Source organism: Etheostoma spectabile, chromosome 2, assembly GCF_008692095.1.
Source record: "Etheostoma spectabile isolate EspeVRDwgs_2016 chromosome 2, UIUC_Espe_1.0, whole genome shotgun sequence".
Taxonomy (NCBI): Eukaryota; Metazoa; Chordata; class Actinopteri; order Perciformes; family Percidae; genus Etheostoma; species Etheostoma spectabile.
Genome location: NC_045734.1, coordinates 16,806,708 through 16,820,681, shown reverse-complemented (window position 1 = coordinate 16,820,681; position 13,974 = coordinate 16,806,708). Strand labels below are relative to the sequence as shown.

The following is a 13,974-nucleotide window of genomic DNA, read 5'->3' as shown; positions in this document are numbered from 1 at the left end:
ATATATATATATATATATGTATTTTGTTTTGTTATTTGATTAGTCAGGATTCGCATAATTTCCATTCTGAGAACCATCCCTTTTTTGGTCAAAAATGGCTTTCATTATCAGCCTTGTCATTTTGTCTGGTTGGACAGCTGTAGCTTTTACATTTCCTCACAATACTTTTGACAACATTATCAAAGGCTCAAGAATCGAACTTGAGTCATCTGGCAGCGGACCGGATGAACCTGTCCAGGGAATAGTGAAGGTTGTGCAGCTGGACCCTCGTGCACTGGCCCACTCAGGGTTCATCAGAGGGGGGCTGACCCCGAGAAGAGTCCCCTCCCTCAGCTCCAGATTGTCCTTCCCTGCTTTCTTGTCTCACGGGCGTCCAGGTCTGGCCCCGGCCTCCAGGACCCCGGTCAGTCCACTACACGACCTACACCCTAAAAGCCCCAGTGTGCTGGAACTAAAGAAGAGGCAAGGCCTGCAGATGTGGCAGAGAGCCATAAATAAAGGAGAGAAGATGTCCCTGCCAGTAAACCTGAAGGACACTAAACAGACGTGCACTGCTGTACCTTTCACTCAGGTAAGTTATTTTTTTATCATGTGTTCTACCAGAATTCTATTTCCTTTCTCTGCCAAATAGATGTCCATGCAATGCATGAACAAGAGCATTAAAATGAGCTGGATGAAATTTGTTAATGACAAAAAGAGAAATGTCTGTTCCCTCATAATGCTGATTTTGGCTCTGGTGGAGGATTAACTGTGATGGTGCGGAGTTACATAAACGCATAGTGTTGATTTTTTACACCCTCAGAGGTTAATTAACATTATATATTTCCTATTCTCGCCCCTCCCTGTCCTTTCAGCGTGTAACAGCAGACGGATGCAGCACTGTAACAGTGCACAACAAGCTGTGTTTCGGCCAGTGCAGCTCTCTGTTTGTCCCATCTGAAGGGGACTTTGCCGGGTTGGGTACTGGGACAGGGGCCCTCCACCACCGGACCCCCTGCTCTCGGTGCGCCCCATCCAAAGCTCGCACCGTGGCTGTGCCCCTGCACTGTGGAGCCAAGGTCTGGGAGAAGCAAGTGATGGTGGTGGAGGAGTGCAAATGTGAGACGGGCCGAGAGGAGAAGAGCGCTGGGGCCACACACCCGTAGCTGTTCCAACTTGTGTGATCATTATTTAGACATTTGTACTGAATATTCACATATGTATTTTTATCTTTTCATGTATGAGTCTGAATGTGTTATTCAGAGTAAAACATTCTGGTGGTCTATTCCACCACTGATTGACAAAATGACCTATATTTTGGTCATGCACTTTCCTGTTGCAACAGATGATGCTATCCACACTGGACTTGTGTTACTGTTCAAAACAACTGTTTAGATTAATCTAAACTGAAATATTGTGATTTGTAATATTGTGATTAAAATGTGCTATTTTGTCGACATTCTTTTTGCCTGGCATTGCTAATTAATTTTCTGCCAACACTAGTTCGATTTACAAGTGCAATTTAGTTTGCATGCAAAGCTCAAGTAAAAACATGAAGAGCATTTGTTGTTTATTTCCACCCACTCTCGTATTCAAGCGCTCAAGTGTCAGCTCCTATATTTTATTAAAAAGCTGTGTTCCACCGACTTTTAGCACATAGCACTTACATCTGAAAGCCCCAAACTAGAGAGCAAACGAGCTATTGAGCATGAGTACTTAGCAGTAAGCAAACATAATTGTTTAAGCATGAACCCCTGAATTATGTATAGGAACCGCCTATTCTCATGCCCAATCTCTTTTCAGTTTAGTTGTGGGAATTTGAACATCATTCACCACAGATGCACTTGAGTGAGTGGGCATGTGTGATTATGTGCGTATGTGCTTTTTTTTCAGTTAGGGCCCATAAAACCTATTATTCATTTATATCCTGGCACCTGGGCCTGGTAAAGTGAACTCATCCCACACGTCCCTACATACATTCCCAGAGGAGCATAAAGAAGGGGGCTCTTTACGATGCCTTGGCATGCTGTCAAAATGACTGTTTAGATGGCCATTTGCATTCACGTAGGCTTTCTGAAAAAGTGAAAGCGTTCATTGCACTATGGGGTGCACTGAGTCCCTTGGATTCCATTAGCATGTGATTAACATCTTGGGTTGATGACTATATTTTCAGAGATTGATGGGACAAATATTTGCCCAAGTCTTTACTATGAGGAATTAGGGGCCACTTTTAATCAGGCACTGTTTTTTCAAAATCTGCAGAAGGTGGAGAGGTTGAGAGGCTCATGTAGCCGTGCTGACTGATCACATTCTGCTCTTTTCAACTCTCAGCCCTCAAAGGAAAGAAGGTTGTTTGTACAAAGCAAGAATCTGAGTAATTAATAACTATAGCCTGCACTCTGTTCAGTCATCTATTTCTGTCGTTCTACAATGGTGCACTTGCTATCTGTAATAATGTACCCACTGTGCTTTTGTGTGTAAGGATGTTGGTAAAGGGAGAGTCATGATCTCACTATCTATTCTTTCCAAAGTCTGTACCACTCTTCTTTCAATCTTTTGTCTTTTTTTTCTTCAACAAAAAAAGGGAGATAAAAAAGAAAATGGGCATAGTTAAGGAGGAGAAGGGGGGGTGGTGTTGATTGAACAAACAAGGTGCATAAGAGAGTGCACCACTTAGCAAGACAGATGTCAGCCCCCTTTGCATTGTGGGATCCGGCGGAGCACTCCTGCGTCATTAAGGATGGCCTGGTTCCCATGGCGAGGGAAAAGGAAGGAGCGAAAGGAGGAGGGCCCGCTGCCAAGTTCAGCGCCTCGGGGATCAGATCAGCGTCACGGGGTGCTAAGTGGCCTAGTTAGCGCTTTAAAACGCACAATGAGCTGCCTGCTCTTTCTCTCTGTGTAGGCCTTTTAACTGTCAGACATGGAAATGGTTGGGAGGTGTGTGTGCGGTAGAGAAGGGGTGCTCAAGCAATATCCGTTCAATCAAGGTGTATCAAGGGGAAATTGAATTACAGATGGAGGATTTGAGGCCTTTGCACACATACTTTGAAGTTTCACTTTGAACAATGTCTCTTTTGACTGGCATATATAGTTAATTAACCGAATGAGGTGTGCTTCTTTGCACCTAATGGTAATTGGCTTGAAAACAAATATTCCCAGATTAGACTATGTTGATGCTGTACACCTTTTACCTCTGGCTTCCTGTGTGTCCTTCTGTGTGTAAAGCTGTGTCTAAGTAGACCAAACAGTGCTAAGCTAACTAACTAGCTGAAAAGTGCTGGATGAGGAAGGTCCACCAGATTTCCCCCTAGCCGCTTGGGGCTGTGCTGGAGCTGAACCATTATTGGTCCAGACTGGACTGCGGATCAGGCTCCTAGATCTGGCATCAGCAAGTGAGAGCGAACAGGGGTCCATCATGCACTCTCAGGAAAGCAATTGGGATGGTGACACGGTACGCCAGGAGAAATGTGATGACCTGTTAAGTCACAGACCAGACAGAGTATTCTCACTTAAATCCCACCAGTGCAGGTTTAGTGCTGTAGGTGTCAGGACCTAGGTGTGGGAGTGTCTGGACCACGGCTAACATCTACCTCCCCACTGATACGCTGGTACATACTCGCTCTGTGGTGTTAGTCTGGACCAGCTGGTCAGAGTTGGCTCTGCTGGAGATTGTGCCCTGGGCTAAGCCTGCCAGCCTACTGCCATTCTGCCTGGCTGCCAGCCCGCCTGCCAGGCTGTCTGTTGGGTGCTGAGGAGGACACAGAAAGGTGTAGCCTGCGGATCTGGACAACATTAAAGTTTGTCATTGGATAAAATCCTACAGTGGTTTTAGTATCTGGCACTACTACTACTACTACTTCTAAAAGTAACACAAACAATGTTTAGAATAAAAGTATATTGAAGTGTTTTTTTTAAAACACTTGATCTCTTTAGAGGGAAGTTTGCACTAAAAAGACTTTAGAAGATACCGACTTGATTTGATTTTCAATGAAAGCATGTTAGACAGGAATCTTTGAACAGGAGGAATGATTAGAGAAAGCAAATTGCTTTAATGTTTTGGTAAATAAAATAAAGAAATTTGGATTATAAATTGCCTTTTATGACGGGATTTTTTTGGGGGGTAACTATGATACCCTATTACCTATTTTATATGCTCTCTCAGAAATATAACGACCTATATCAGTTTGTGAGTCAAAGATTTGAATCACAGATTTTTTGTTCAGTAGTTTTTATTTTATTTTCTAATATATGGTGATGTGTTATATGTGTCTATATTAGACTGTTCTTTTATCAATAAACCAAATCAGAAAAGTAAGTTTTATTTACTGGTATATAGTGTGTGTGTGTATATATATATATATATATATATATATATATATATATATATATATAATATACACAGTTCCTTGCGAAAGTATTTGGCCCCTTGAACTTTTCAACCTTTTGACACATTCAGGCTTCAAACATAAAGATATCAAATTATTTTTTGTGAAGAATCACCAACAGTGGGACAAATTGTGAAGTGGAACGAAATCTATTGGTATTTGAAACCTTTTTTAGCAAATAAAAAACTGAAAAGTGGTGCGTGCAAAACTATTCGGGCCCTTTACTTTCAGTGCAGCAAACTCACTCCAGAAGTTCAGTGAGGATCTCTGATGATCCCTGTTGACCATAATGACTGTGGTGATAAATAATCCACCTGTGTGTGATCAAGTCTCTGTATAAATGCACCTGCTCTGTGATAGTCTCAGAGGTCCTTGAAAGCGCAGAGAGCATCATGAAGAACAAGACCACACCAGCAGGTCCGTAATACTGTTGTGGAGAAGTTTAAAGCCGGATTTGGATACAAAAAGATTTCCCAACCTTTAAACATCCCAAGGAGCACTGTGCAAGCGATCATTTGAAATGGAAGGAGTATCAGCCCACTGCAAATCTACCAAGACCCGCTGTCCCTCTAAACTTTCACTCAGACAAGGAGAAGACTGATCAGAGATGCAGCCAAGAGCCCCATGATCACTCTGGATGAACTGCAGAGAACTACGCTGAGGGGTGGAGACTCGGTCCATAGGACAACAATCGTCGTACACTGCACAAATCTGGCCTTCATGAAGTGGCAAGAAAAAGCATTTCTCAAAGATTCCATAAAAGTCTCGTCTAAAGCTTGCCACAGCCACCTGGGAGACACACTAAACTTGTGGAAGAAGGTGCCTGGTTCTGAACTTTTTGGCCACAATGCAAAACATATGTTTGGCATAAAAGCAAACAGCTCATCACCCTCAACACACCATCCCCCGTCAAACATGGTGGTGCAGCATCATGGTTTGGGCCTGCTTTTCTTCGCAGGGACAGGGAAGATGGTTAAAATTGAGGAGAAAATGGATGCAGCCAATACACCATTCTGATGAAAACCTGTTGGAGTCTGCAAAAGACCTGAAACTGGGACGGAGATTTATCTTCCAGCAAGACAATGATCCCAAACATACAGCAAAATCTACAAAGGAATGGTTCACAAATAAACGTATCCAGGTGTTAGAATGGCCAAGTCAAAGTCCAGACCTGAATCCAATCGAGAATCTGTGGAAAGAACTGAAAACTGCTGTTCACAAACGCTCTCCATCCAACCTCACTGAGCTCGAGCTGTTTTGCAAGGAAGAATGGGCAAGAATTTCAGTCTCTCGATGTGTAAAACTGATAGAGACATATCCCAAGCGACTTGCAGCTGTAATCGCAGCAAAAGGTGGCTCTACAAAGTATTAACGTAAGGGGGGCCCAATAATTTTGCACGCACCACTTTTCAGTTTTTTATTTGCTAAAAAAGTTTAAAATATCCAATAGATTTTGTTCCACTTCACAATTGTGTCCCACTTGTTGGTGATTCTTCACAAAAAATAAAATTTTTATATCTTTATATTTAAAGCCTGAAATGTGTCAAAAAGTTGAAAAGTTCAAGGGGGCCGAATACTTTCGCAAGGCACTGTATATATGAAAATTTACATTTTGCGGTTGTGGGGTTATATTTCATATTTCCTGATGCTTCCAAAGGAATGACTTGTCAATGTTTACTGTTTCTCTAAGTCTGGTAGTTAATGAAGACAGGTGGGGGGGAAAAACGACAGAGTATAGTATCGCAATATTTTCCGTGGCAATACTTTATCGATACAGATGCCAAGTATGGATTCATAATTACATATTTGTTGGTCAGTTTGTCTGCTTGATAATCCTATTTTGTAGCAATAAAATTTAAGTGAGATGAACAAACGGAGAGAAAATCTTTTTAGATAAAACTGAAGTTTCCTTTTGGATACATAATTTGAAATTGGGAAGAATTTGGAAAAAAAAGGTAATAAATTGCAATATATTGCAATAATATTGTATCGTGACATAAGCATCGTGACAATATTGTACCGTGAGGCCACCCCTAATATATGATAATATTTGTGTGTTTGTTTACATTGTGCGTCTGACTGTACTTGTACTGATTGTGAACTCAGTGTGGCAGCATTAGCGTATAGCATGAACTAACTAACTAGTGTTGAGCTGTCAGTCAACCCTCTGCAGGAGTGTGATGATGATAGCAATGTCGCTGTGGCAGGTGCGGTCCTGCAGACCATGCAGGTGATGTCTCTCATGCTCACTTAGCTAATGACTCCAATTAAAGTAATTAAGAGCTGGCACGGTGAAACCTGCTCGCCCGCCTGCTGCCAACCCATCCATTCCCCTTCCCCTTCACCAGAACACATCAGCGCCCACCTCGTACCACTACATGCCATCATCCATCGCGCTGCCCCGTTCTCCTGCCCTCCCATGATCTTTCTCTCATGGGCATCTCACCATCTTCTTCATGCTACAGCCGTCCTGTATGCCTCTGCTCCTGCTGAGGCCTTTGAAAGAAACATGAAGCCTAAAATCAGCTAAACGCTCCAGTACAAAAGCACTTAAGAGACCCTCAGCTCAACTTATTGTCACAGAGACAGCTACGGAAGGGAGAGAGTGGAGGCCGGGTCCAGCAGGAGAAAGAGGGGAGTTAAAGAGGGCGAGGGGATGCAAGCCAGGTCCTAACGAGGGGAGAGATAATTGTTTTGTTTTGTTAGGGGCCCTTGTTCAGCGTGGAGGGAGTTGAAATGACACGCCACACATGGTTTCTGGATGAAGTGGGCAAATGGAGGGGTGGAGGGATGCAGGCTTGATGCAAGAGTGGTGAAAGAGAAGGAGCGAGAGGAGGGGGCTGCTGCACAGACAAGGCGGTCATACATAGTTAAAAAAAAAGGCTCCAAAAAGCTGCAACCACAAAGCAACATTGGAATCTGTTTTATTTTTTTACACTGACAGATTCACAAGCTCCCATGAAACTTTGATTATGATCATGCACAATGTTGTCTCCCACTCACACGACCTCGAAGAGTTCATTGACAAAATACACATTAATCACAGAGAAGTTCAATATCCCCCACCCCCCCAATAACACTTGAAAAGTGTGGTTATGTCTTGTTATAAAACATGAAATAACCGTAAAACCTTTTTTTGCGGGGTAAGCTGCATTTATTTTCTGCCCCTCACATAGTGACAGTGAGAAAGTAACACTGGTGACATTCAAGAAAGCAGACGTCTTGTGAAAACCACCATCATCAAAATTACAGCTGAGCACACTTTGGTAATCTGGCGACTAACAGCATCAAGCAAATTATCCTGGTGGACTGTCTCTTTGAGCCAGGCCTGCGAATCACCTCCAGAAGCCTGTCACCATTTCCATGAAGATAAATGGTATCATTACACAGCCTCCATCATGCATTAGCTGATCTGAAATCCACTTTCTGCTCAAAAGTGGAAATGGCTATGCATTAGGCCTACACTCAGTCATCAGATAACACTGACAGAATGTGCGGACAAACATTGCTAACTCATTTTGTTACGGAGCTCATCAGGATGTTGCGGAGGGCATTTCAAAACAAAACAGTTTGTTTATGTCCTCATCTTGAATTATGGTCATGAAGTCCGTTCTGTCGGTTAATAGGATCAATACCAACACAGACACAATTTATCTAACACATTCTGCCAGTGTCATAGATATCTGTCCACAAACAGTCATCCTCGCAGTGGGCACTGGAAGAAGAGGACCATGCCAGTGTGTGTGTGAGGGAGGAAGAGTGATTGAGAGAGAGACAGACAGACACATAGGGGGTTGGGGTAGAAAAGGGGGGGGAGCACTGCGCTAGTGTTCAAGAGAGATAGGCCAAGTGAGAAAGCGAGGGAGTGTGTGCATGTTTGTGTGGAGGGGTACAGAGGAGGGGTGCAGGTGGCATGGAGCTGGCGCAGGCCTGGCCCACTGTCCCCTGGCAGTGCCAGGCTCCATCTGTCATCAGCAGGAACATCTGCAGCCCAAGGTGCCCTTGTCACCCAGCGTTAGAGTAACGAGTTTGGCGTTTCCATTAGTCCAGGACCCTCGCCCGCCTGGCCGGCTCTGGCCAAAACCATGGCATTTTGGGTGTGAGCTTGTGTGTGTTTGCCTGTGAGTGAGTGTGTCTCGATATGAGACAGGGAGAACGAGAGAGCGAACTGGGGGTAACTGGATTTGTTTGTGCGCCTGCGCGTGCGTGGTTGGAGAAGAGAGCGCCAAGCCAAAACAACATGGCAGTGCAGAGCGTTGACCCAGCTGGGCTGAGCCGGCATGTCGAGTCATGTCCCTTCCCGATGTGAGCGTGCCCAGTGCGCTCACACCGCTGCCAGACCCAATCTCTGGTCCCCCTCTCCTCACTCACTCTCTCTCTCACTCATTCTCCCTCTCTCATCTTCCTGTCTTCCATCTGTCTGCCTCCCTCTTATCTGCCCTCTCTCCCTTACCTCTCCGTTCCCCTTGTTGTTTCCTCACCCTGAATGCAGAGTCCTCTCACACCCCGAGTCTCTCCTACATTTCTGCCTCTGAGCTCTGCTCACATTTTTATCTTCCTTGTCCCTAAAAAACAGATGGTACTTCTTTCCTGGCGACTCTTTTCATCCCTCTCTCTGAGCTCCCCCCCCCCCCAATCCCTCCCTCCCTCTTGTCCTGTGTTTCTTTCCATCCAGCCGGTGTATCACTGATCCTCACTGGCAGTGAGGATTCTGTTTATGTCTCCCCCCTTCTCTAATTTAAAAACCTGAATCATTTTTTTCTCCCTCTCAAGGGCAATAACATGGTTTTATTATTACTTATTGTAGTTATTACTTTTCACATGACATTTTGTAAAGACTAAACATGGATTACACAGTTATCAACTCCACTTTCAGCATGATGGCTGCTTTTTGTGTTTGCACCACATGGTGGCTCTAACGAGCAGCAATCTGTCTTAACGTTAATGAACCCAGCTCTGGCTGCAATTGTGTCAGTTATCCACAGAAACTAATCAGACAAACATGAGCACATCAGAATGAGATAAGATTGATTATTCTTTTTCAAATATTGTAGTACATGTAGGCGTGCATCATAAATCAGTTTTGACGGTATCTATGAAGCCAGTGTTTAGCCTAAAGGCTAAGGAAATTAGACACAGCTTAATAAAAGCCACACGTTTGGGCCTTGAGCAGGTTGTGCTTTCCGAGAGTCTCTGACACATGAACTTCATACGCTCATACAAATGCACACTCTTATGCATAAACACTCTTTATACAATATTTTAAAAGTCTCACTTAAAGCTACAGCTTTGTTTTTTTGGCATTTCAAGTCTTGTCACTTCCTGTGAGAGAGCAGAGGTTTTTAAATTATAGTTAAGATTTCTTTTGCTCTCTTTTTTTACCTGGCCTGTCCTACAAAGATTTTTCATCCCTCTATCAACACTTAGAAAGTGTGTAGAGCTAGAGTAAGTGAGGACGTAAAGGAGAGCCATAGGGAGATAAAGAAAAAGGGAAGCGACAACTGCTAATCAATAAGATTTCTCCAACCTCGTTTTTTTTATTCTCTCCCCCTGAGGCCCACGGCATTCAAGACGAGCCAAGACGAGCTTGGCATTGTCGAGCACGCCTTAAAAAGAAACACCTGCGAGGTGGAAGACTTTAAAAAAACAGCAGAAAAAAATCCTGCTTTTCGCAGCTCTTAAAAATGTTGGCAAATGTTCCATGGGTTTTCTGGGAACAAAACAGTAAAAAGAAAGAGCTCCCATGCAAGTGAAGACAAAAGGGGATGGTTTTCCATAGAGATGGAGGTGTCATTACACTTGAGACGGTTGCCAGATTTGGACTTATCTTACCCCACCCCCCACCCCCACACACCCCTCCACCCCCACACCCGTCCCTGTATCTATACCATCTTAGTTTATTATCAGAGCTTGAGCAGTGTGGAAAACAAATAATGAATGGTAATATTTAGCTGTTGACAAAATATGTATGTGGCTTTATTGGGAGATGGAAATGGGGGAATGTGGCGAAAAAGAAGATGGAGAAAGCTGGGGAGGGATGGGAGAGGAGAGAGAGGAAGCTGGAAAGGGGGTAACTAAAGCAGATGGCACTCTTGGCATCCACGTCTCACTTAAATCTGTTTCTGCTGTTTTTCTCATGTGCACGAGGCTTTAACCCTGTGGTAACCTGTGTCCCGGCCTGACCCCAAACCTAACTGCTGTATGTAACAAGCCTGCGGTGTGTGTGTTTGTGCATACAGCATGTTCATCTCTAGTATGTCTCTGTCTGCACTCTCATTTAATCGGCACCCTATGGAAATGGGTATCAGCAGTATTTTCCACATTTCCGCTTTCACTACTGCATCATTCTCATACTTTACCTGAGAGAGATGTTCTCATGTGAGGGTGGCTCCAATACATTGATTTAACAGCTGTAATTACTTTGAAGGTGAAAGTTATATGAGATTAATGGATTGCCATAATTTATCCAATATAAATTAAATTAGCTCTAACTCAACCACACATTAATGCAGTACTAATTAAAATCGAATAGTTGAATACTTAGAAATATACCACTGTCAGGAGCTATTTTTCTGCACAAGGCGAACTTTTGATGCTAAGTCCATACTACTGTTTATACTTGTGCTTTTTTAACTTAAGTAACATTTTGAGTATTAAACTGATAATGTAGTATTTTTTACTTTGTTTATTGTATTGCTTCTTAAGTAAAGGATAAGAATACTTTCTACCACTAGTGGTGGAAAGCTTATAGAACAACACGGCGTTGATAAACACGCTAAAAAGCGAGTATGCGTCTTGATAACACGCAAATGGCATACGTAGCATCATGTAACGTAATATCTTATTTGGGTTGTATTTTTACTTTCACTTAAGTAAAATGGAAGTCCTTTTGATATGGCAGACATTTTTGATTCACTTTTTTTTTTTTTTTACACCATATTGTATATGCTCTTCCATCAGACCATTCACAGCTGTTATAGATCAGATACATTTATTTTAATATCCCAGCCGTGAGTCTAAATATCCGCCTGCAAGATGATATATTTTTAGTGGTGTAAGCATACATTTGAAAAACATATTTGAGATTTAAAAAAAAGGCAGATCATTAAAAGCAAAAATAAATCACTGCAACTTGCGATTGATGGAAGAACTATTCTCGTTCAAACACCTGGGACATCTATATTAGGCCACATCCGTCTCTCACGGAGTAGAAACATTCATGTGCTGACTCCCATACATGCTCCCATAGACAGACTATAGATTTGACTGAATGCACATCACTTATATGTGGGGTGCCGCGGTGGTGTGAGCTCATTTGCATAATCTCCCATTTAAAGAGGGATGTGCTGGAAGCCGGTGGGGGTGTTGATGGTAAGGGCTGGGGTGGGGAGTTGGGAGGGTGTACAAAGTGCCCATTGTGCAGTACCAGGATAGGGAAAATGCCCTTAGGGCCTTGTTTGTGTGTGTGGCTGAGAGTGTGTGAATGTTTATCTCTGTGTGTCTGTGTGTGGGAGCCACACCTGTCAGGAGAGCCTGAGGGAAGCAATGAGACCACTATAAAGAGTGTGTGTGTGTGTGTGTGTGTGTGTGTGTGTGTGTGTGTGTGTGTGTGTGCATGTATGTATGTATGTATATGTATATATATATGTGTATGTGCACACGCAATGCACATATAGTGAAATGGATTTCATTAAGACCGCAAGAGCATTAAAATCTGTGGGCTATGTAAATCTTTAATGTCCTAATTGTTTCCCTTTTATTAACTTGGCTTGTTATTGTCAAACACACACACACACACACGTACGGTCACATGCACTCCCACACACTTCTTCCCACACACAGCAGTAACCACATTCTTCCTCATGCCAAATCATAATCTACCCAAGACGCAGCAGGCCGATAGGATCAGACGAGAGAAATAATGGTAAAATCTGATTTTTGGGGGGCTTTTGAGGAAAAGTGCCCAGAAGTGCTGAAATAGCTGGTAGCTGTGTCGCTAATTGTAAAATGTAATGCTCAGCAATCTGCTTAATATCCCTGCCGCACTCATTAGATTAGTGAACATTAAGGAGATTGGAAGATTTGCACTCTATTGTTTTATTATGGCAACACAGGGGCACAGAGGCTATACTGCTAATGGCAGGGGACTACAGGAGGTTACTGTGTCATGTGTAGTGTGGAGGCTGTGGGGGGGGGGTGATACAGGTGAACATACAGAGGACAGGAGACAAATCCTCAAATGGAGCAGAGATATAATTAAATTCAAAACACCTACCATTCACAAACCACACACACACACACACACACGCAAACACACACACACACACACACACACACACACACACACACACACACAAACACAAACAACAGACAGAAACATTTCTGAACCCCTACAAGATCAAAAAGATCTTTGTACAATTATATGCTTTCTTCTTCAGTATGGGAAACAGTAGCAGCCCAAAGTTGTCCCCCTATTAATGACTAATTCCTCGGCTGGTTTGGCTCAGGGCAAATACAGAAAGCTGTGTGTGACCACCACCAGTAAAAGCAGCACCGTGCTGGGATTCAGGAACGTTATCTGAGCTCAAAGTCCTAATTCCACACTGGGAATTCTGCCATCAGTAACATAATAAGTCCACTTTGGCTGTGAGGCAGAAAGAGAAAGGTTTCTTTTTTTTTGGGTCTGGAGTCTTGGCTCCTTCAGTTGTAAAGTTCCTCAGGCGAGCGTAAACAGATCAACAGAAAAACAGCTATTTTATTTTGCAGGCTCCCAGCCGTTGCACAGGCTAATAAGAATAACTATTAAACTCATGTTCTGGGTCCCAGGGAGGGAGTTCTTTTTGGGAGAAGGCGCGTTCTATGACCTGAGGTCTGTAGGGTGGTTTATACTGCTAGGGTAAACAGGGATTCATACTGCACATACCCACTGCTATCCCAATACTTGGTTGTCTTATTTCCCAAAGCCTTTACAATTTACATTGCTTTTATTTCCTTAATATTTCAAAAACCAATTGTTGTTTCTCTATGCAAAATATAGTCTTGCTCTGATGCAACAATTATTTTCATTCGCTGATTTTTTTTACGGGGATTTAACTTATTCTGTTGGCAGGGCTCAACCCTAACTTTTTAAAGTGGCCGCCGGCTTGGCAACCAGGCATCAGCTTTTGGTTGCCGACATTGACAATACGGTTGCTATGTTTTAAACTGCCTATATTTGGAGCAATTAATTTCTTATGTAACTACACCATTTATGTCTTTTTATTGACGAATGTTCTTATTGTTATTATTATTATTATTATTATTACTGTTATTTTTGTTCTCTCTATACTGTCTTTTTTTTTCTTGCTAAAACGGATGCTGGAAATTTCAGTGTCCTTGCGGAAGTCATCCCAAAAGGATTAATAAAGAGAGTCTAAGTCTAATTCTACACCAGACATTTTTTTAATAAAACAATGACATAATGGCTTGTAATTAGAGCTGGGCAATATATCAATATTATATCAATATTGTGATATGAGACTAGATATTGTCTTCGATTTTGGATATTGTAATATCGTATTATGGCATCGATGTTGTCTTTTCCTGGTTTTAAAGGCTGCATTACAGTAAA

At 42.7% G+C, this 13,974-nt stretch overlaps 1 protein-coding gene and 1 long non-coding RNA gene across 2 annotated transcripts in view; one reads left to right on the top strand and one right to left on the bottom strand.

Annotated features, from left to right (window-relative positions):
* The first annotated feature begins 94 nt into the window (after nucleotides 1–94).
* dand5 (DAN domain family, member 5) lies at nucleotides 95–1,154 on the top strand. Its single transcript, XM_032537481.1, has 2 exons — nucleotides 95–571; nucleotides 855–1,154. Exons 1-2 carry the CDS (start codon nucleotides 95–97, stop codon nucleotides 1,143–1,145), a joined length of 768 nt encoding a protein of 255 aa, XP_032393372.1. The 3' UTR covers nucleotides 1,146–1,154.
* Nucleotides 1,155–13,461: 12,307 nt separating this feature from the next.
* LOC116702925 (uncharacterized) overlaps nucleotides 13,462–13,974 on the bottom strand; it is an 819-nt gene continuing 306 nt past the window's right edge. Inside the window, exons 2-3 of the long non-coding RNA XR_004335293.1 lie at nucleotides 13,793–13,828; nucleotides 13,462–13,618 (exon numbers count right to left, since the gene is read on the bottom strand). This is a non-coding gene — a long non-coding RNA (uncharacterized LOC116702925). The remainder of the gene's footprint in view (nucleotides 13,619–13,792; nucleotides 13,829–13,974) is intronic.

What these genes read in the sequence shown, in the direction of transcription:
- dand5 (XM_032537481.1), top strand. Translation starts at nt 95, where the DNA reads ATGGCTTTCATTATCAGCCTTGTCATTTTGTCTGGTTGGACAGCTGTA. An exon ending in CTGCTGTACCTTTCACTCAG is followed by an intron (nt 572 to 854) that starts GTAAGTTATTTT and finishes CTGTCCTTTCAG; the next exon opens with CGTGTAACAGCAGACGGATG.